Here is a 23,465-nt window from a genome sequence, read left to right as displayed (position 1 = left end):
TTCCCGTCCAAAAAACAAACAAACAAACAAACAAAAACAACAAGAACAAACCCCTGTTGCCTGCCCCCTCCCCATGCTTGCCACCCCACCCTCTCCCACTTATTGGCCCTGGCATTCCCCTACAGGCAGCATGTGTATAGTAGAGGATTGCAAAGTCAATCATCAATGGGAGGAGAGGCCCTTGGCCCTGTGAAGGATTTTTACTTTTTAAATAAGGACATAAACCAAAACCAGGCACTTAGTGGAATGTGCAGAGTCCTCAAACTGAATTTTAAAATTACTCTAATTTTGCCCTTGTCGTGTTGTACCTCCGCCTCTGCACCCCATTCCCAGTCTGCCCCATCTCCAACTGGACCATTTAAAATGCTCATTTTATCAGTGACCGGAAAGGAAAATGTGTAGATGAGTGAGGTTTCTTTTGAATGGCCTGTTAAACCAGAGTGAGTGCTGAGGTCTGCTGGCTTCCCATCCACGCATTGCCATAGCTGCCCCTCCTGCTACTGAGTAAAAAAGAAAAGTTGACAATCATTTTTGACCTGACACAATTGGAATTAATAAACCAGTAAAGACCAGAACGTCCAAGATTTGCAAGGTGACCTGGTAGCTTCGGTAGGGTGCTTCTTCCCTTTAAATGGAAGCTTATGGTGGAGGGAAGTCTTTAGAAATTGTCTCAAGTAAAGCTATAGGCACCAGCCAACAGTAAAGAACATTTTAAAAACTGCCAACCCATAGTAAAATACAGGCATGCCGACTTGATGGGACTTTAGATCACAAACAATTTTATGAGCCAGAGCGATTATATTGAGGAAGGGATTCTTCCCAGAGTGACTTCTCCTGTGTTCCCTGTGAACACAGATGTAGACAGGGCCGCAGTCTCCCATAGCAACTGCAGGGCTGCGGCTTTCATGCACAGACTAGGATGTGAAGTGTGGGCTGTGGCTGGGCACCTCTAGGATGCTGATCTGTGGATGTGGTGCCAGACTCTGGACAGACAGCAGTGAGTGCTGGACGCTCACAGACCACATCACAATTGGGACTTCTTTAGGGGACAAAAGCTGTTTCCATTCCTCATGTGTGATGGCGTCCAGTGGCCAAGACCTCTCTGGGGACCTTGGGACTCATGGGATCACTTCCCAGAAGCAGGACTTCTTATGTGCCCTTCTAAACTGAAGTGACTTTCCAGGTGCCTACTTAGTGTGCACAGTAGAGCTGTGCGTCAGGCCTGGAGACAGTGGGAGATCCTTTCCCTCTTCCCATCCTTTCATCAAGCTTGTCATCGTTATTTTAACCACAGACACGTCATCTGCCTCAGAAGATGAGGGCTCTTTACGGCGACCTGGGCGACTCACCTCTGCTCTGCTCCAGAGCCATTCCGGCATCGAGCCCTGGCTCGACAGGGTCATTCAGGGCTCGTCCACCTCATCCTCCGCATCCTCCACCTCCTCTCCCCCAGGAGGGAGACCTGCTGCTGCTCCCAGTGCCTCCACTGCGCTCGCAGGCCTCACGGCCCACACCCACATAGGTCAGTAACAGCCACCCAGCCCCACCCACTGGGAAGGGTCAGGATTGTCTGGGACAGAGGACCACTGTCAAGTGACTGAGGTCATGAGCCAGATGTCACATGGTGCCTTGTCTGCCTGAGATACCAGCTGGCTTTTAGCGTTTAATAATCACATTTGATCACAATGGGGTCACACTCGGATAGCTTGGCACCCAGATTAGGTAGAACAAAATGTCTCTGTTGCTAAATTTTTGTCTCTATCCAGATCCAACTCTTTCTTATCTGGAACGTGTCTTTTAGGGACAGAAGCACTTTTATAATCCTGTGGCCTGGCAGTTCCAGACTGGTGGGGTGTGTCCCAGGCCTCAGCAGCATGCTGGTCTCTTGATGTCCTGTGGTCCTTTTCTGTTCTCCAGGTGGTTGAGCCTGGCTCTCCAGTCACTGTTTTTCCTGGGGCTTTGCATATGTGGCTCTAAGGGCTGTCTGCTGTCCTTGTGCGTCGGCCCTGATCCAGCACTAAGGCCATAGCTCCCATCTGACTCTCTTCCTGTAGACAGTCTCCCTAGAGACAAGATGGCGGTCCTCTCCTAAGATACAGGAGGCTTCTCCGTGTGAAGCTCTTGGATGTCAGACATCTTAGAAAGGTGCCTTGAGCCATCTGAAGCCCAGTATGTAAGTGGTTGTGCAATTAGCTGTATGTGAAGCCCACCAACATTTATGTCCCAGGACCTTAAAAGAGAACTAGGGCAGCTTGCCTGAGATCTCCCCGCTTAGTGGGGAAGGGTCCTGGTACCAGAGCTGTTGCTGCCTCTTCATTTCATTCTGCAGGCCCTGGGGTGGTGGGCACTTGCAGTGTGTCAGGACTGGTTGGTGGGGCAGTAAGGGTCTCTGCAAGCCACGGTAGGTGGTGCTGGGACCATCTTCTGAATTCTTTTCCTGTCTGCTGTGCGGGCTAGATTAGGGGTGAGTGGCAGGGGTTTTCTGGTAGCCTGTGGTTTGTCTCAACATCCTCCGTGGGGCCCGTCAGTATGGCTCTTTGATTTTTATTTCTCGAGTCTCTGCACGGGGTTCCTGTAATCTACTGAACATCTGTTTTCCACTGCAGCATGTGTCCTGGGGAGACTCGAGCTTCCTCTGCCACATCATGCTTCTTGCCCACAGAGCAGCGCCGGGCCACAAGAGGAGGTAGCCATTAGAGCAGCTGCCTCCAGGGTCTGTGGCTTGCTTGTTTCCTGTGTGGCTGTTGGCTGTGGTATATGTTTCCTCAAGGAATCTTGACAGTCTGGGGCAGGAAAGCAGTTATTACTTTGCTTTCCTGTTTCTCTGGAGGTTTTTATTTTGGTTTTGTTCTATATTTACTTGTTTATTTGGTACACACAGAGGTGTATACACACACACACACACACACACACACACACACACACCCCTCTATAGGTATTTGGGGAGGCTAGACAAGAGCCTTGACTCTCCTGTTTAATCTACCCTTTTCCCTTGAACAGGTTCTCTCACTAATCCTGGAGTTAGGCTGGCTGCCAGCAGCCTCACTGGAGAGTCAGTTAGTGCTGCAGCTATAGTCTCGCACATCCCTGTTCCTTACGTGGGTCCTGGGAGCTGAACTCAGGCTCTCGCGGTCACCGAGCACGCTCTCTCACCCTCTGAGTAATGCTCAGTTTCCTGTCTCCACTCTCGGAGGTTCTTTCTAAGGGGTAGGACCCAAGCGCACACAGCATGAAAGGCTTGCCACTGCCAAGCTGTCTCTCCTTGATCACGGTTAGCACGCCAAACTAGCCCTGGCTCTTAGCATTCTGTCAGACAGCCGTCAGGGATCCGGGGGTTACGCTGTGCATATCTTAACGAGAACTTACGACGGTGTATGTTGGCATTAGATGTGTTCATTCTCTAAAGAGGATGTGGCTGTAGGTGTGTATAAGGTAGCTTTGCTGCCTGTGCCGATGGGCGATCCATCCTGTCTCCTGCAGGTGTGCTGTGAGAGTCCTTTTCTCCGACATGCTCAGCCTAGCATTGATTGTTTCTAATACCTTACTGCAAATGTAGTTTTGGTATACTTTTAGAGAACTGAAGAACGCAGTTAGCTTGACTTCTAAATTTTATTTATTTATTCTTTTCATTTTTAATACATTTTTAAGTTATTTATTTTGCACGCATGTGTGTGTAAGGTACATGGGTGGAGGTCTGAGGGAAGCTTGTAGGTTCTCTCCTCCCACCATGCAGTGTCTAGAGTGAGCTCAGGTCTCTCCTCCTACCATGCAGTGTCTAGAGTGAGCTCAGGTCTCTCCTCCCACCATGCAGTGTCTAGAGTGAGCTCAGGTCTCTCCTCCTAGCAGAGTGAGCTCAGGTCTCTCCTCCTAGCAGAGTGAGCTCAGGTCTCTCCTCCCACCATGCAGTGTCTAGAGTGAGCTCAGGTCTCTCCTCCTAGCAGAGTGAGCTCAGGTCTCACCTCCCACCATGCAGTGTCTAGAGTGAGCTCAGGTCTCTCCTCCTACCATGCAGTGTCTGCAGAGTGAGCTCAGGTCTCTCCTCCCACCATACAGTATCTGCAGAGTGAGCTCAGGTCTCTCCTCCCACCATGCAGTGTCTGCAGAGTGAGCTCAGGTCATCACGCTTGGAGGTTATTGCCTTTACCTGCAGACCCAGCTTTGTTACTTTGTGTGTATGTGTGCGTGTGAGTGTGTGTGTGTGAGTGTGCGCATGCGTGTGTGCGTGTGTGAATGTGCTACAGTGTGTGTGTTCACAGGATCGTGTGCGTGCGTGCGTGTGTGCATGTGTGCGTGTGTGTGTGCACGCGTGCGTGTGTGTGTGCACGCGTGCGCGCGTGCATGTGTGAATGTGCCACAGTGTGTGTGTGCACAGGATCGTGTGTGTGCGTGTGTGGGTGCATGTGTGTGTGTGTGTGTGTGTGTATGTGTGTGTGTGTGTGTGTATGTGTGTGTGTGTTCACAGGATCGTGTGAGTGCGTGTGTGTGTGTGCGTGTGTTGTGTGTGTGTGTGTATATGAATGTGCCACAGTGTGTATGTGGAAGTCATTTCTCTCCTTCTGCTCTGTGTTCCAGGGACTGAACTGAGGTCAGAGGTCATGGCACGTGATTTTAGCCACTAAGCTGTCCGTTTGGCTCTTAGCTTGATTTCTAAATTCAGGTTTAGCTTCCTTAATCTCAAGTCTGAAATTTAGAGCAGCACATTGGAACATTTCAGAGTTTCTGTTAGGAGTGCTTAACTAGTGAAGTGTGTAAATGTTCCAGATTTATACTACTCTGGTTTCTGAACTCTAAAGCTCCTCGGTCACTGGCCTAGGGGGATTCAGTGTAGACCCCCCCTCCTGGCCTCACTACTAAACTGCCATTTTAGCCCCTCGCTCTGATCTAGCTCTTCAGCTGAATGAAGAAAAAATACAGGAAGAACAATATATTAAGTAAAAAATTTGGAGTGTAACTTTCTAGACAAAGGTATTTTTTAAGCATTAGTTTCAGTTTTGTATTGAAGAAATAAAATACATCAAACATTTTGACGAAGATAAAAACATCTTTCTTCAGAAGCAATGTTTGTAGTGATAGTTTTGTAAAGTAAGGTTTAGGTTTATAGAGCTGTTATATACCTTGTAGTATATGAGTTATTATAAGTTTCATAAATTCTTTTACAATCGTTGTTCTTTGCTAGGTTTGGAAACACTGGGAAGTTTCTTTATAAACCGGAAGGTCTTCCTGAGAGTCATGCTTTAAAGTTTGCTCACCACCAGGTCTTCTCATGGGCTGTGAAAGCCACCACTGAAGTTTTAGATTTTTTTTTCAAAAATGTATATTCTGTTATATAAACAGCAAGTGTGTGTTTTTCCTCTATATTCTTTTCTTCCCATATATTCAGATCTTTCTTTGAATTTTATTCAAGTTGATGAAGTGATAGATGATCGGAATCAAAGCATCAGTGTCCTGAGATAAGCAGAGACTTAAGTGAGATATAGAGCACACATATAAATTCTGCAGGTCCCCAGTCTTCATCATACACGGGCTTGCTGCACCAAGTGTGCGCTCGGTGTGTGCGCTCCGTGTTTGCGCTCGGTGTATGTACTCAGTGTGAGCCACAACGCTGCATTCTCCAGTTACTCTCTGAATTCCTTTCATAGCAGTAGGCCCAACAGTAATGAAAATTCAGTAGCAACTTATAGTCAGTATTTGGAACAGATCAAAGTCCTGTTTCATAAAAATTAAACAAAAAAATTATGTCGAAAAAAAATGAAAGGAATAATTCAAGTTGTATCTTATGTAATCTGCCTTCAATACAGCATTAATTGATTATGTATTAAGTTGACTGTGGTCTCTTAATACAGAAAATATTTGTTCATTTGAGATGGGTTGTGTTATAACTATACAGGCTGGCCTTGAACTTGTGACCCTTCTGTCTCCCAAACAGACTTACAGGTGTGCAACACTTATGGTTCATCTGGCTCATGGTAGAAATTTTTTAACTAACATATGGGACACTTGTAGTTTTTGTATTTAATTAAAAACATTTTTTCAGACACGGGGTCTTACCATGTAACTCTGGCTGCCTTGAATCTTGACCTGTAGATAGGCTTGCCTTGAACTTAGAGTGATCTGCCTGCCCCATCTCCTGAGGTACTGGTATTAAAGGCATCTTTAATGCCCAAACTGTGTTTTGTACTTTTTTTAAAAAAGGATTTATCTTTATTTTATGTTTATGTTTATTTTGCCTGCATATATCCCTGATGAGCATGCAGTGCCTCAGGAGGCCAAAGGAGGGCGTTGTATCTTCTGTCACTGCAGTTCTGCACTTCTGTAACTTCTGTTGCAGGCAGTTGTGGGCTGCCCTGTGGGTGCTGGGAGCTGAACTCGGGTCCTCTGCAAGAGCAGCTATTGCTCCTCACTGCTCCACCATCTCTCCATCCTCTACATGTTGTGCTTTTATTCTTAGGCCTACAAAGATGCTGTCTTCATAGCACCCAGTGTACTTTTGAGGACGTTAGAAGGCTGTTTTTCATAATGTAACAAAAACCAGTTATTAGCATTTTATTTCAAATTAATTTTTGTTCCCTGGAGGGAAACTTTCCAACTATGGTCTTGTTAGGCAGTGTGGTTGAGAGGCAAGTTTCCTGTGCAGTTCTGATGTACTTGGCTGTTCTAGGTATGTATCGTTCGAGGAGTGAAACTGAGTTGAGACAGTGAAACTTTAGACCAACAGGTTTGAATAGAAGCTTAATGCCTGCTGAATTAATCACTGTTATTTGGGTATGTTTCTTTCAAAAACTAGATCTGCACTCTGCCCCACCAGACGTCACCACTGGGCTTGTGGGGCACTCACCCTACGAGCGTCCACAGATGGCCTCCGTGCGAGGCATTCCTCGAGGGCACGGCAGGAACGTGCTAGAGACTGCAGATGGTAAGAAAGGCACCTCTCTCTTTTCTGAAACAACAGTACAGGTCTCTCTCTGATAGTTAGCGTGGACTTTGTGTATTCCCATTCTCCAGCTAAGCACGTTATTTATGATTCTTCTGTGCAAATCAACAGAAAGCAGTGTGCAGTGAATGTTACCATAGACGACATCATGTAGAAGAGTGATTGGAGATATCTAGGAGACAGGGCCCTTCCCGATTTTGAAGGAGAAGAGAATTAGGCCGCTGTGGAAAGTTCCTATACTCAGAGTGAGCTGGGTACTGCACCTCAGATCCCTGTCAGCCTTCAGAGTTGATGCAGCCTCAGAGAATGATGTGAGGGAATTTAAAGCTTCAAATAATAATATTAGAAAATATGACTGCTCTTCCAAAGGTCCTGAGTTCAAATCCCAGCAACCACATGATGGCTCACAACCACCAGTAATGAGATCTGACCTCCTCTTCTGGTGCATCTGAAGACAGCTACAGTATACTTATTTATAATAATAAATAAATCTTTGGGCTGGAGCAAACAGGGACTGAGTGAGCGGAGGTCCTAAAAGTCAATTCCCAATAACCAGATGAAGGCTCACAAACATCTGTTCAGCTACAGTGTACTCATATACATAAAATAAATAAATAAATCTTTAAAAAAAATAAAAAGAAAGAAAGAAAACTGGCTGAGCCCAGTGTTCTAAGAGTTTCCTTAAGTAGAACAAGAAGAACAAAATAAATCTAAAGTAGAAGGAAAGAAATGCTAAACATACGACTGAGCATACATGGAAGACAAACAGTAGAGAGATGCAAGCTGAAGGCTAGCTCTCAGAGAGGCGATTTCAGAGTGTCCTGTGAGTGGATCAAGACACAGAGCGGTGAGGCAGAGCAAGAATGCCTACTCTAGCGACGCTTCTACTTATCGACCAAGTAGAAGCCCTAGCCAGAAAAACTAAGCAAAGGAAAGACAAACAGAAGGCATCCTAGTTAGGAAGGAGGAAGTAAAAGTCTCTCTAGGTGATGCAGGTTTTCATGTGCAAAGCCAAAGGATAAACAGGTTCACACAGATAGAAAGAAGTAACAGTGACGTCAGTGAAGTAGCAAGGTACAAAGCCATCACAGAAAGACCAGTTCAATTAAAATGACTCTGGCTGGAGAGATGCTCAGCGGGTAAGAGCACTGATTGCTCTTCCAAAGGTCTTGAGTTCAATTCCCAGCAACCACATGGTGGCTTATAATCATTTGTAATGGGATCTGATGCCCTCTTCTGTTGTGTCAGAAGACAGGGACAGTGTACTTACATATAATAAATAAATCTTTTGTTTAAAAAAAGTGGCATTGCAGCTGCTATTAAAAAAAAATTAAAGTGACTCAAAGCAGTCTATAAATTCATCATATAATTCCTGTGAAAATCTCAGTGATTTTTTTTTTCAGAAATAAACTTACTGTAAAAATTCATGGAACCTTAAATGGTCATAATATAAACTTACCCTAAAAATTCATGGTCATAATAATCTTCAAAATGAAGAGTGGAGCTGAGGCTGCTTCTGTTTCTAAGGTTGATCTCAGGGCAGGAGCCATCAGGGCATGTAGACCTGGCATGGAGACAGCTCTCTACATCTCCAGAACAGAGCAGAAAACTCATCAATCAGCCCTCATGTGTATGATCACATGGTTTTTGAAATCACATTTTATCTGTCTATGTATTTATTGTATATGAGTGTGTACATACATGTGCTTGCACATACCATGATACACATTTGGAGGTCAGAGGACAACTTGTGGAGTCAGTTATGGAAGGAGAACCTTCAGCTGTGTGAGTGCCGAGCATTGAGCTCGGGCCATCAGGCTTAGTGGCAAGCCGCTTTTCCCACTGAAGGTCCTTCCATCTGATGATTTTAACAAGGGTGCTAAGACCATTCAATAGGAAAAAGACAGTCTTCAGCAAATGGTACTCAGAAACTGAGATATCCACATACAAAACACTGAACTTAGACTTTTTTCTAATACTACATATAAAAGTAAAATGGATCAAAGACCTAATAATACTATTAAACCATCAAAAGGAAACCTTGGGGAATCAACTTTATTATGTTGCACTTTCTTTTTTTTTTAATATTTATTTTATTTGTATGAGTACACTGTAGTACACTTCAGACACACCAGACAAGGGCATCGGATCCTGTTATAAAAGGTTGTGAGCCACCATGTGGTTTCTGGGATTTGAATTCAGGACCTCTGGAAGAGCAGTAGTCAGTGTTCTTAACCTCTGAGCCATCTCTCCAGCCCCTATGTTGTATTTTCTTGAATGTGACATCAAAGACAGGGAAAAAAAAGAAAAATTGAATTTCGTGAAAAATCTAAAGAGGCCTCTGAGCATGCCTCTGGGGGATTGTCTAGATTAGGTTGGTTGAGGGGAGATGGTGTACCTTGTACGTGGGCAGCACCATTCCATGAGCTAGGGTCCAGGATTGCATAAGAAGGAGAAAGAAAGTGAGTGAGGATGTGCTCTTCTCACTCCTGCTTCTAAACTGTGGATGCCGCGAAGCCAGCTGTCTGAAGCTCTTGCAGTTAAGTCTCTGTCACTAAAATGGGAAGTATCCTGTTAAACTGTCCCAGAATAAATCCCTTTCCTGTGAATTGGTTTCGTCAGGGTATTTTGTCACAAGAGCCAGGAAAGAAACGAACAAACCAATTTAGGAATTTTTTCCTGAGCCTATTCCTTCAACACTAAGGAAATGGATGTGTGCAGTCATACATTTCAGCACTGGCTTTAATTGTATTAGAAACTATATAAAATGATCGAAGCCTCACAAGTTGGCTCAGGAAAGGTCGTAGGTTCACACAGTAGAGGATGTACACTTGTCAGAGTGAACGAGAAGGTTCCCTGTTTAGCCTGTTGAAGTGCTTTCCCAAGTGGTAAATGGAGAAGCGAAGTCAAAGGACGTCTGTAGCCGTCCGCACATGTGTAAGAAAGAAGATGCTAAATCACACTGTGTCTGTACTCCTTCATAGTAGGACACAGGAAGGATAACCAGAAAGCGATGTATATGGTCATCTTCTAAGAGGAGGAGCAAGATAGAACAACTGGTACAGTAGTAGGGCATGGTCTCTGTTAGCCTGTTGTGCAGTGTGGTGCTTTAAATGAGAATGGCCCATCAGCTCAGCTAGTATATTTGAATGATAAGTCAGCAGGGGGTGGAGCTGTTTGAGAAGAATTAGAAGGATTAGGAGGTGTGTCACTAGAGGTGGGCTTGGAGGTTTCAGAAGCTCCCCCCCCCCCTTTTCTCTTCGCCTGCTGCCTATAGATCAGGATGTAATTTTAGCTACTGCTCCAGCACCATGTTTGTCCATATGTGTGCCTGGTGTCCACAAAGGCCAGAATTGGGCATCAGATCCCCAAGGACTGGAATTGCAGATGTTTGTAAGCTACCATGTGGGCACTGAGAATCTAACCTGAGTCCTGGAAGAACAGCCAGTGCTCTTAACTGTGGAGCCATCTCTTCAGCCCTAGTAATTTCCTTTTTTTTTTTTTAAATGTAAAATTAAACTGAAAAATTTCTTCTTTTTCTTCTCTCTTCTTTCTTCCTTTCCTTCTAAGATAGGGTCTCACTTTGTAGCCAAGGCTAGCCTGGAACTCCCTATGAAGACCAGGATGACCTCAAATTCATAGAGATCTTCTGCCTCTGTTTCCCAAGAGCTGTGATTAAAGGCGTGTGTTACCACGCCTAGGTTATACTGAACTAAAATACTGTAAATTAATTGCATTGAATTCCTCACATGTTGGCATAAACCTCACATTAAGGAAGACTTTCTGCCACAGTAGACATCATTGGTGGTGGTGTTGTGTGGGCGTCTGCCTGACAGAGCTTCAGGTTCCCACCACTGGCTCCGGTGTCTGCCGCTGTCAGACATATGTATCCTCTGCAGAAGAGCAGCAAAAGCACCTTAGATTCTTGTTTAAAAATAATTTTTGAGATTTTACTTTTTTTTTTTTTTTTTTTTTTTTTTTTTTTTTTTTTTTTATTTTCGAGACAGGGTTTCTCTGTGTAGCCCTGGCTGTCCTGGAACTCACTCTGTAGCCCAGGCTGGCCTCGAACTCAGAAATCCACCTGTCTCTGCCTCCCAAGTGCTGGGATTAAAGGCATGCGCCACCACCGCCCGGCTACTTTTTTTTTTTAATGTATATTGGTTGTTGCATGTAACATCTGTGCACCATGTACACACCATGCCCACAGTGGCTAGAAGAGGGTATTGGATCCTCCTGGAATTATATATGGTTTTAAGTTGCCATATATGATGGGATTTGAAGTCAAGTCCTCTGGTAGAACAGTCAGTGTCCTAACCATTGAACCATCTCTCGAGTATTCATAGATTACATTCTGATAAGACCACGCAATGAGTTTGACGTGCTCTGAAAGAGCCGTGGAGTTACCCTCCTCCCCACAGGATTTCGGGATTACTTTGTAAAGGTTAGCTCAAAGCACATCCTGTTTCCTAAGAGAGATCCAGTAAATGCTTGTCAAATGGATCATCACAGTCTAAAAACTGAGAGGACCAGCACCCGGCTGGGTCTGTAGGTCCCCGGGCTAGCTGGTCATCAGACCTCACAGCTGTGGGCTCCAGTGGCCATGGCATGACACAGTCCTTCTCTGCTCTCCCCTTGACAGGTGTGCCTGTGAACAGCAGAGTGTCCTCCAAAATCCAGCAGCTGCTGAATACGCTGAAGAGGCCAAAGCGCCCTCCTCTGAAGGAGTTTTTTGTGGATGATTTTGAAGAGTTACTGGAAGGTACAGTTCCCTGACTTGGTCTTGCATGCTTTCATGAATATTGTGGCCACAAAGTCTGAAGACAGGCAAATGTTCATTTCCTATGAGTCGCTACCTGCGGTGACACAGTAAAACACTGGGCACTGTGTGCAGTGGTGAGTGCAGAGCGACACTGACCGCTTCCTGTGCATGGGCAGGTAGGAAACGCACGGCTCATAGTACGGTGACTCAGCTTCTCTCTGCGTCCGGTCTGGTGGTTAGCGCCTCATAAAAATACTTCCGATGTTTTGTTTTAGATTATATAAATCTTAATTTAAATATTTAAGTCCAAGCTACTTGTCATCCCATGGCTTTAAAGCATTTGCTTTTTAACTCATTAAGCATTTTGGCTTCTTTTATAAATGTTAGCCTCTCATTTATAAATGAGTATGTATTTAGAAAAGAAAGAATGCAGACTTTTTTTTTTTTTTTTAAGAAAATTAGGAAGAGTAAGAGAAAGCTTGTAGAGCACAGAAAGAAGCCAGTGCTGGCATGTGTGTGTTCATGTGTACATACATGCATGCATGTATGTGTGTGTACATGTGTATATGGATGAATGTATGTGCATATGCATGTGTGTGCATGTATGTGTGCATATGTGTATGTGCGTGTGCATATGTGTATGTGTGCATGTGTGTGCGTGTGCGTGTGTGTGTGTGTGTGTGTGTGTGTGTGTGTGTGTGTGTGTGTGTAGGCAACAGGCACCACAGAACCAATCTTCACTGCCTTGCCTCCGTGTAGTGTTGCCAGCACAGGCATCTCGTCTACACCTGAACATGAGGTCTCTTTTTCAGAACCTGGTTGTTCTATCTAATGAGACAGTGCTTTTTAGGTTCAGAGCTCACAGTATGTATGTTTCTTAAAGCAAGATGTCAGCCTTTTGGGGGCAGTGGCTGGCTTTAAAGTTACAGCCTTCCTCCCCGAGCTTTTTCAGAGCTGGGATTGCAGATGGCTGCCACCATGCTCAGCCAGTGAGTTGTCTTTTTCTGTTTACATCAGAGCTGTTGGGAAGGAAAGTCTTCCTCCCACCTATGTAGGCTTGGAAATCGAACCCTGGACCTCACACTTGTACCTGAGTACTCTCCCATTCAGCTGGGCCTGCAGCCTAGAGAGCAATGTTGTTAGACATGGTGGCAGAGCTGATGCGTAACCCCTAGAAACAGACTTCTGTGTTGTCCTCCCAAACGATGCCAGTGTGTTTATTTAATTATTAATCATTTAATGTGGGAGGGCTTTGTCTACATAGATGTATATGTACCGTTTGTGTGATTGATAGCTGTGGGGGTCAGAAAAGTAACTGGAGTTAGTAGACTCTGAGGCTTAAGAGCAATAGTGTTCTTAACCATTTGGTGGCCTCGCTGGCCCCCACTGCTGGTGGCTTTGATGCCCAAGTGCAGAGGTGGTTCTGCCCAATTGGTCTTAAGTGAGCTGGTCTCTAGGACCAGTTTCTCAGACTCTAAAGCCTTCCTGCCCCTGCTTTGGAGCTCTGGAGGACCACCAGGTCAGAGAGCACCCTCAAGGGAGGAAGGTACAAATGGCCCGGGGTCACCTTTACATGAGGTGTGGGTAACAGAACGGGGAAGTATTTTGTCTCAAAATTCTTGTCTGTAACTGATCTTACTGTAATCCCTTTGGTAATGTGCCCGTGACTCTAGGCAGATTATTTATTATAAGTATTTTATAATTTTGGCTACAAAGTGAAATCATAAAGTACAGTTGTTAGCAAGAGGATGTGTACACAGTACGCTGACGTGTCTCGTTGCTTTATAGTTCAGCAACCAGATCCGAACCAGCCCAAGCCCGAGGGGGATCAGATGGCTGTGCTGAAGGGAGAGCCGCTGTCAGTGGGGACTTCCGGGCCACTGTCTCTGTTGGCTGCACTGCAGCTCTGGGGCACAACACAGCCTAAAGCCCCCTGTCTGACTGCCTTGGACACAGCAGGGAAAGCCACCTGCACCCTGACCTATGGCAAGTATCAGCAGAAAGCATCATGCCTCTTATCTACCTTACACTGTTCTCTGTGCGCCACAGCACACATGATGCTTGGTGCATACCGCAAAGCAGGAAAATCCACCCACATGGCAGACTTCGTTTTTGTTTGTCTCTGTTTTTGATCAGGGTCATACTATGTCGCTCTGGCCGGCCTTGAACTCACAGTGATCTACCCGCCTCTGCTCTGGAGTGCTGGGATTAAACGTGTGCACTACACATAGCATGACCACAACACTCTTGATGTCATTGCTTTATATGACAAGTTTTGACACGTTAGAGCATCTTCTCTTGTCACCAAGGGTATCTTAGCCGTTTGCACTCCGTGTATCTCAGGGTCTGTTTTAGAAGTAGCTTGTTGGGCATCTCTGTATCTGAGATTTTGATGGACACTGCTTTCAGTCTGTTTGCGATTAAACACCTTGGCATTTATGAGGCATTGTTGTCAATGATGTATTAATAGTTCTTTTCTTTTTTAACGTGTGATACATGGGTGCACAGGTGTGCACATGCTTATTGTGGCATTCACACAGAGGTCAGAGGACTACTTGTGGAAGTCGTTGCTTTCTTTCTACCATGTGGGTTTTAGGAACTGAACTTGGGTTGTCAGATTTAGTGACAAGTGCTTTGACCCACTGAGCCTTTTTGCTAGCCCGTGGTGTATAACTTTCTGTGGAGAGTCTCTTATGTTTCTCGTGACACCGAAGTCTTAAATATATGAATAGCACTATAGCTTTTATGCTGAGTGGAATTTACATGTTGATAAATCTGGTAGCCTTACTAAATTCACTTGTAAAAGATTCATGAAGTACATAAACATAGCATCCACAAACACCAGTTTTATTTCCAGTTATTTTACCTCCACTGCCTTGCTCTGGCCAACGTGTTTGGCCTTGCCTCTGCTTTGGAGGAAGGCCTTCAGCACGTGGCATCACCCAGATACTTCCTGCTGGGTGTCATGGCACCTTTATCATGTTAAGGAATTTTGTTTCCTTCCACGCCCAGTGTAAGGACTCAAATCTTTTGTAGTCATCTTAAAATTGTGAATAATTTAATTTTCATCCACCTTTGGAGATTCTCGTCTCATTTTTCATCTTGTCCCAGCAACATGGCATATTGTACTGATAGTCCCAGAGTCTGTATGGCTGGGGTAAAACTGACTCGGTCACGGAGTGCCGTTCCCGACAGATAGGTGGATTCTGCTGAGAAATGCGGACGTTCTAACACCCAGAACTGATATTCTAAAGCAGGCTAAAGCCATGTGCTGGGTTTAATCTTTTTCTTACTGGTCTCTCGGCTCTCACAGCTAACACCTGCGAGTACAGCACCTGCACTCATCCTGTTTACACATGAGCATTCATTGAGAAAGAGAACACCCTACCCTCCCAGGCTGCACCGTAAGAACCACAGTGTTTAAGGAGCCAAACGTCCGTGTTCCTCCTGTGATATAATGAAGCCGACACAGTGAAGCTGATGTGGGTGTTAGCGATGAACTCTTGATTTCTACCCATGCTTACTCCTGCCTCCCACTCACTTACTTCCCACTCAGACATACCTGCACCCTTCTCTTCTCTTTTGTCTGTTTCTTTCTCAGAGAAGCTTTTTACTTTAGAGAACTTACCAAGGCTGGGTGTGAGCATGGCCATCTCTCGCCATGAGAGGCAACATGGCCTGAGCAGTCGTCCCATTCTGGTGTTGTCCAGTCTCCCAGGTAAATTGTGGGAGATGTAACTCAGCTCTTGAATGCACACCACTCAAATGATGTCATTAGTGAGCGTTTAAAATCGTAAGACAACATCTACAATGCAGTGTTAGTTGGAAAAAGCAGTGTGATGTATGGTCGTGCTCCTTGAAAATTATACATGCTCTATGTGTGTGTATACATACTCTACATGTGTGTACATATGCACGCATACAACAACATAGTATGGCCTTTTTGCTGACTGATTTTTGTAATAAACTCTTATTTATGCAAATAAAAATAGATTTAGGTTGTTTTTCGAGAGGAAGCTGTGGTGTTCCTGGCAGAATCGCACTAAATAGTTCACAGTTGGAAACGGAATCTACCAATAGAGAAAAGGTCTATTACAGGCTACGCACTCACTGCGTTAAATGTTAACTAGTAGTTTTTCACAACTTAACATTGCTTATTACTTGTGTTTTGTTTTAGGCAAACTCTGGAGTCGGAGTTTAAAATTAGCTTATACTCTACTTAATAAGCTGACTAATAAGAGTGAGCCGCTGCTTAACCCTGGAGACAGAGTGAGTAGCTAGCGTGCGACCTGGCTGGAGCGAGTCAAAATCGAGACCTTAAAATATATTGTATTGAAATTGATGTCCTAGGGGTTTCTTAGAGTTACACTGTTAACACAAGAGGCTTAAAGTTAGCAGCTGAAAGCTACTTAATAGGAAAACAGCTTCGTGCTAAGTAAGAATTAAGATGGGACCCAGCAGCTAGGCACCTGTGGCTAATGTGGGTCATCGTATGCAGTTGGGGTGGAGGGTGTCCGTCATTGTAGCAAGCTCTGGGGTGCTGAACTGTTCCAGGCGGCCAGGGGGAAGGAGAGAGGAGAGGGTGAGAGCATCCTGGGGACAGGTGTCCTACAGTGTCCGATGGACAAGATAACCAGAATTCCAAGGGCGCCTTTCCTGCTTTACACCTTCACGAGACTCCGCCCATGAGAAGCTTCTGGTGAAACAAAGGAAAGGGAAGGGCGGGAGGGAGAAAGGAAAGGGGCCTGTAGAAAAACCAGGTGCAGAAAGAAGGTTCTAAACATTGATGTCCCTTGAGGTCTGAAGTTAAAATGCTTCATAAATGGGGAAAAGGATCCTACTTAGACCAGGAAGTGGAGAGTGAGCGGGCCTGGGGCATGCCTGCAGTCCTGGTACTAACCAGGCAGAAGACCTGGTACTCCAGGCTGGCCTGGGTTACAAACTGATGCTCTGCCTGCAGAAACCAAAAATGAGGGGCTTGAGAGATGATAGCTTGGTAGTAAAGAGCAGTCACTCTTCCAGAGGACCTGGGTCTGGCTCCCAGCACCCACATGTAACTCCAGTTGGTAACTCTTTCCAGGGGGTCCAGTGTGCTCTGCAGGAATGTGATACACATAGCCATACCTGCAGGCAAAACCTTCCTCACATTAAAAAAAAAAGTCTTTTAGCAAATGACAGAAGGAGAGGGGTGGGGGAAGACAGGAGAGGTGGGAGCAGGAGATCAAGCAAAGCATACACAGAAAGAACAGAGAGAGAAACAGATAGCATTTATAGACTCACTCAAGACCCAGCGCCTGACGGATGTGAGTCCAGAAAAGATGCCGATCAGAAAGCAGGGCCACTTGACTGTGGCAGGAGCCGGATGAAGTGCTGGGACAGTGTGCATGCTGAGGGGTGTGCAGACCCACGCCAGAGCGCGCAGCACAACTGTGTACCTCGGGGACAAACATCTCAAAAGATTTTAGGGTCCAAATAGAGAATACCGTGTACACAGAACCAGCCATCACAGCGACTTTGCGACTTCTCAGCAGGGAGACTGGAGGAGTGGCTCATCAATCCAGCTGGAGTCTGACATTTTAGACTGCACTTCTGTTTCCAAAGAGGTTCAAGACCTGGCAGAGTATGTGTGCATGTGCATTAGAGGACACAGGGCACCTTCCTCCCTCCTTCCCTCCCTCCCTCCCTCCCTTGGGAGGGAGCTTGCTAAGTAGGCTAGGCTGACTGGCATGGAGCCCCTGGGATCCAGTTTCTCCACCCTCTACTGCTACAATTACAGGCACACAACATACCTGGCTTTTTAAAATGTGGGTTCTGGTGATCAAGTGCAGCTCCTCCTGCTTACATGGCACACTCTTTACCAATGAAGGCATCTCCCAAGCCCTGCCCCCATCCAGCCATCTATTTATTTATTTTGAAAAGCATTCACAGAGAGACAGAGACTTCAAAAGACTTGCAAGAGAATCTGCACGAAGAGTTGAACCAGCTCCTACTGACTGAGCTATCAATCTACAGGAGGAGCCACGCTCCTGGGATAATGTACCTTACAAAGTGCATAAATAGACTCTGCATAATGTTCTCTGGAAACACCGCTTCTGTACCTGTTGTCTTGTCTCAGAGTTGTAGCTGAGGCAACCACTATTTAATCATCATCAGAAGGAGAGGGTTTTCTTTACAATAAACTTGTTAGATATGTAACTTGTAAGCCTGAGATACAGAATGAAGATAAATAGATGTAGCTTAAATTTTGTCTTAGAAGTTGAGGGTTAAGCTAAGCCACTGTTTGCCTTCTCAGAGGCTCTCAGTATTGTTCTGGCTCATTGCTTACGATTACAAGATCAGCTACTATATTTGGGTCTTATAAAATTTTATCCCATAGGTGGTTTTATGAATTTAGCCAGATACTAGTTTTTAAATGATAGTTGGGATAATGGCAGACTCAAATAAATATCCATATGACTATAGGGAATAAAATAGACATCTAAATATATTTAAAAATAAAATGCAGGGAAATATGTGTTTCAAAATATACAAATCAGGCCAGCAAGATGGCTTAGTGTGTGCTAAGGCACTGGCTACCAAGCCAGATGATGGGACTCTTCATTGATAGCGACAGTCAGTGTGGATGGTGATAGGTCTGGCTCTCAGTCTGCGTGCATCAGAAGGCCTTAGCCTACCACCTTGGACTGTTTTGTTCCATGTGCAGTGAAGGCTGCAGCTATAACTGTTTATTCAAAGTTAAACAAGGAAATTTGAGAAACAAGAATGAATTCCAACATTAGATTTAACAAAACTAGATTTTTCTCAACTAAATCTGAAAAATAATAAAAAACAAACCACTCATCTTTAATTAATAGAAACTCTAAAAGACAAAAAGCCTCCATCATTTCTGCGATCTCACAGTTTTCATTGTTGTTTTCACTTGCAGGTGGCACTCGTGTTTCCAAATAGTGACCCTGTCATGTTCATGGTGGCATTCTACGGGTGTCTCCTGGCGGAGCTGGTCCCTGTCCCTATAGAAGTACCATTAACGAGAAAGGTAACTGATATGGGTCAGGTCTGGGCCTGGGCACCCTCTGCGTCTCTTCTTAGGTGCGGTGTGATTAGTGCCCTTTTCACAAGGGCGCAAACAGGTGCCTGAAGGAGGCAAACCTCAAACAGGCCTCCCAGGACCTTCCAGAGAGCTCCATGGGTTTGTCTGCAGACACGGCTGCACCCCAGTGGGGCAGAGGTGTCCTAGCATCTGCCCGAGTTTCCCAAAAGAAATCGTGAGTGCGTTGTCTTCCAATGAACAGAACTGGACTCAGCAAGCTATTTAGGGTTTTATTTATTGGATTAATTATAACATCAAATAAACGGGATAGACATTCTCATGTATCTCCTGTTCAGTTACAGGGCAGGCAGGTTTGTCATCCATCAGTTGTTAATGTGAGGGGCTTGGTTGCTCTAGATGGCTGTCTCACTTTGGATGTGAATATCGGTAGTCTGAGCATTGAAAACTATCTGGACAGTATACCCATGTGTCTTAGGCTTTTCTTATGTCTTACTTCTGTGTTCATGTAGTCGTTAGCATGAGCATTGTGAATAACAAATGCTCAAGAGTCTCAGAAGTCAAATTCGCAAATAAGACCAGTACATCTCGAGGGGTCTACTGGGCTGACTGTGCATTCGGGTACAGCGATTCTGAGAGAACACACTCTAGGTTTGTTAAGCTTATGTGATGGACACTGCTGAGGGACATACAAAGAGAGGATCTGAGGGGGAGGTAGGAAGGGGGGCAAACATTTCTGTGCACAGTGATGGCTGTGACGAGTCCAGACCTCCAGAGTCACTTGTCGGTTCCAGACAGGACTCAGTGAAAACGATTATGTCTAGAGTTCATTAAAATGTATTCAAGTTTCATTTGTAAGAAATGAAATGTGCAGTAAATTAATTAGCCCACTATCCAGACCTTTATGTTTCACTGTGAATAAAGAAGCCAAATACTTGTCTTATTTTCATGAAAATAGAATATCCTGCCAATAATAAGACTGAGTTGTTTTAGAAGGTTTATGAAGAGTGAAAGAATCACACAAGGCCTGGACTCCAGGGGCTGGGGTGTGGCCTCCCTCCCACAAGCGCTTCTCTCCCACAAGCGCTCAGCCTCCACCACCGTTTCTTTGTCTTCTGCAGGATGCGGGCAGCCAGCAGGTTGGGTTTCTTTTGGGCAGCTGTGGGGTGACCCTGGCCCTGACCACAGATGCTTGTCAGAAGGGCCTGCCCAAGGCACCAACAGGAGAGGTGGCCACTTTCAAAGGTGAGGCTCCCAGGTCACAGTTCTGGCTGTTCTCTAGCTACGCCTTTATGCTGGGTCTTTAGCAGAACACATACTTGTCCGGGCTTTTGTCTGATTCCGTGCACATGTTATGCTCCATGCTCCTCTGTCTGAGTAAAAAGATACAAACCCAACACTTGTCTCCCACAGCTCCCTGGGGCTGCTGAGGGCATGCTGGTCTGTACCACACGCGTGGGGCACAGCCTTCTGACCGCCTTTCATGACTTATCCCCTGTGCTGTCACAGGTTGGCCCCCCCTCGCCTGGCTGGTGATTGATGGGAAGCATCTGACCAAGCCTCCAAAGGACTGGTACCCGCTGGCCCAGGACACAGGGTCCAGGACCGCCTACATTGAAGTAAGGACATTCTCAGTAGTGCACAGACACATCCTCACAGGCTTGGCCTGGGTTTTATAAAAAGACAACTAATACCTTTTTAGGCTAAGTGCTCTTCTAATGTTTACCTCTACCCCAGATATATAGTGTCATATATGTCTCATGTCAGGATTTACTCCGACCTAGCTCATCCATGGCTGTCCTTCCTAGGACGCAAGCAGTTAAGATGCAGATGTGTGCACTGCTGTCATCTAGCACTATCCAGGTCCCCTGAGAGCCACAGTAAAGGCTCGGGGAGAGACGACACCAGCTGCTGCTGCTTTAGAGTCTTCAGCCCCCTTGTCTGCTGTTGTCACAGAAGTATACATTGTTGTTTTTCTTCCTTGAAATTTTACAGTATAAAACCAGCAAAGAGGGCAGCACGGTAGGGGTCACCGTATCCCACTCATCCCTGCTGGCGCAGTGTCAGGCCCTGACCCAGGCGTGTGGCTACACGGAAGGTAAGGCCATGCGTTCCGGATTGCAGCTCTTGCTGCCTGCATCTGACGAACATGGCCGCACCTGTTGCTGTGCATGGTGCATTAACTTTTAATGCAGCTGCACCAGGCAGCGGATGCCACTGTCTACCGATATCCTTGGGAGAAGGTCTCGGCTCATGCAGGACTTGGGGGAAAAGGTCTTCCTCTACAGAGCCCGGGCTGCCCCACCTAGGACAGTTTCAAGAAAGTCATACTAACACTGGTTTGATGGAGTGTGAGATTTGTGCACCAGTGATTTGTTTATGCACAATGGCTGGATCTGTTGCTGGTGTGCAGAAGGGCAGTGCAGTGTGCATTATAAAATGGAGAGAACAGTCATCCTGGAGCATCCTTCCCCGCTAACGTTTTCATTCGCAGTAAATGTATTTGTGGCTTGAGCAGTCATGCATGTAAATGCTTAAGTATAATCTTTATGATCTTAGATTACCTTTGTTAAAGTAGAGCCCCCGTTTACTGTTAATATTTTAAATGAATATTATCTTATGTTGATAGATAGTAATTGTATATATTTATGAGATCAATAGGAAATATATTATTTTAAGTACTAAAATTGGATGCGTGGTGGTTTTCTTACATTGCGAACTAGAGCTGAGCCAAATGAGAAAGTAAAATTGAGTGGCATATTTATATATATAATACGATGCTTAATCTCAAGGGTTAGCTTGTGGGTATAGTGATGAAGGCTTCATGGAGATTTTCAAGTATTTCCAAGGACTTTAATGATTTTTTTAAAGTTAGTTCTATAAAACAAAGTCCTATGAGGTCTTTTGATCTCATGCAATCATTTAATTATGTCACCTTTAGTTTGGCTCTTCAGCTAACAGGGACAAGGAGATTGTCATTCAGAGTGCTACAGTATCCCTGGCGTGCATGTCACTGCTTTGTACAAGTACGATGCAAGACTGTGGGCTGTGGGTGTGACAAGTGGGGGAGTCTGGGTGGGAAGCTGAGAAATAAGAGTGTCCATGGCAGTTTGCCATCCTGCCTCCTGCTTCTGAGAGGCGGCCGTCAAGACGGTGCAGCCTTGCAGTGACCTTTCTGTAGTGTTCCTTGTGCTTTTGAATTGAAGGTCGGCATGGTTCTCTGCCCCAGTCTAGAACTGTGTGTTTCCAGTCATCCGAGCAGATACTTAGCTCTGTGTTAACCTGTGCATGGTTTGGAAGTGTCGTCTCTGTTTCCTGAAACTCTGGTGTGCTGGTGACGTACTCAGCTTGGGACCGCGCTGGACGTGTGCAGAGCTTAATAAGGAGCTGTTCATCAGTTTTAACTTTCTGTGTCCGCTTTCAGCTGAAACATTAACGAATGTGCTGGACTTCAAAAGGGATGCTGGTTTGTGGCATGGAGTCTTAACAGTGAGTGTTGTTTGCTAGTGACTGGGGTGGGAGCCAAACCCGTGAAGTACTGATCCTCCGGCTTGTTGGTTGGTGAGCTTGTTCAGCAGAGTTTCAGCCTGCCTTCCTCTGATCTAGTCCATTTCTTTTTTGCAGAGTGTCATGAATAGGATGCACGTCATCAGCATCCCGTATGCCCTGATGAAGGTCAACCCACTCTCCTGGATACAGAAAGTGTGTTCCTATAAAGGTAGCAGAGGACTGCCCTCACTCGCTTTGTCTTTCTTTAATGAATTCTCTAAAACCGGATGTTTAGTAATTAAGAAAATATGAAAACAGCATACAGAACTGCCGCTGTGGGTTGGAGAGCTATCTGGGGATGTCTCTGTATGTCATGCTGGTCCAGATCTTCTCAGGGCCTGGACAGCTACCTGCAGCAGCATAACTCAAGCACTCCTAATTTTGTACTTTTGAAGTTTCCTTCAGTTTCACATGAGTATTCCTGATATTATTTGAGATGGTTTGAATTTGTAGTCAGAGCTTTTGAAGCTGTAACAAGGCTCTTGCTCAAACAATACCGTCTGACAGGCAGGATGGATGGATGAGGTAGGCCACCTGTGAGGCCTGTCCGCTGTTCCTAACTCCCAGTAGTTGAGGTATCTCACCGCACCAAACAGGAAACCTGCTCATGTGACCTCACAGCTCCAGCATCCTGTTGTCCCTGTCTAATAGAGCTCAGCAGCTACTAAGAGTAACTTACTGTACCAATGAGTGCTGGTGACATTTATACTTTGCCAGCATCTCCCAGATCAGCATTCATATTACAGAATGTCTTGCATTTGTTTTTATGGAGGAAGAAAAAGCCTGGTTGAAGGCAGTGAGATTCACTGGGCTCTATACATGCATTCAAATCCCAGTTCATTTCACTTTATGACCCGGAGGCTGCCAGAGCCCGGCAGAGTGACGGTTCTGGTAATGAGGCAGCACAAAATGAGGGTCAGCACCTGGGGAGGAGCAGCAAGCATCTAAGAGAAAACAGGCAATGTTCAAAGAGTAAAGAAAGTTCCGGGGATTGGAGGTGCAGCCCTGGTGTTGAGAGCATCGCTCGCTCTTCCAGAGGACTCGGGTTCAAGTCCTAGCACTCACTTGGTGGCTCACAGTTCCAGGGCACCCTGTGTCTTCTTCTGGTCTCCAAGGACACCAGGCACACACGTGGTACATGTACACATACCAAGGGCACCAGGCACACACGTGGTACA

At 45.5% G+C, this 23,465-nt stretch overlaps 1 protein-coding gene and 1 long non-coding RNA gene across 6 annotated transcripts in view; one reads left to right on the top strand and one right to left on the bottom strand.

The window, feature by feature from the left end:
- Window positions 1-1,461, bottom strand: part of LOC116074280 — a 28,703-nt gene extending 27,242 nt beyond the window's left edge. For both annotated transcript variants that reach the window (XR_004112163.1, XR_004112162.1), the window contains exon 1: window positions 1,350-1,461. This is a non-coding gene — a long non-coding RNA (uncharacterized LOC116074280). The remainder of the gene's footprint in view (window positions 1-1,349) is intronic.
- Dip2a (disco interacting protein 2 homolog A) overlaps window positions 1-23,465 on the top strand; it is an 83,431-nt gene that overhangs the window by 27,979 nt on the left and 31,987 nt on the right. For all 4 annotated transcript variants that reach the window (XM_031346593.1, XM_031346592.1, XM_031346591.1 and 1 more), the window contains 11 exons: window positions 1,295-1,522; window positions 6,785-6,913; window positions 11,571-11,690; window positions 13,479-13,676; window positions 15,868-15,959; window positions 18,616-18,726; window positions 19,860-19,983; window positions 20,248-20,357; window positions 20,734-20,836; window positions 22,163-22,227; window positions 22,363-22,456. In XM_031346593.1, the coding sequence (XP_031202453.1) occupies window positions 1,295-1,522; window positions 6,785-6,913; window positions 11,571-11,690; window positions 13,479-13,676; window positions 15,868-15,959; window positions 18,616-18,726; window positions 19,860-19,983; window positions 20,248-20,357; window positions 20,734-20,836; window positions 22,163-22,227; window positions 22,363-22,456 (1,374 nt within the window). The remainder of the gene's footprint in view (window positions 1-1,294; window positions 1,523-6,784; window positions 6,914-11,570; window positions 11,691-13,478; window positions 13,677-15,867; window positions 15,960-18,615; window positions 18,727-19,859; window positions 19,984-20,247; window positions 20,358-20,733; window positions 20,837-22,162; window positions 22,228-22,362; window positions 22,457-23,465) is intronic.

This window comes from Mastomys coucha, unplaced genomic scaffold, assembly GCF_008632895.1.
Source record: "Mastomys coucha isolate ucsf_1 unplaced genomic scaffold, UCSF_Mcou_1 pScaffold3, whole genome shotgun sequence".
Classification (NCBI taxonomy): Eukaryota; Metazoa; Chordata; class Mammalia; order Rodentia; family Muridae; genus Mastomys; species Mastomys coucha.
The sequence above is the reverse complement of the archived record's forward strand: the minus strand, read 5'-3'. Positions and strand labels throughout refer to the sequence as shown.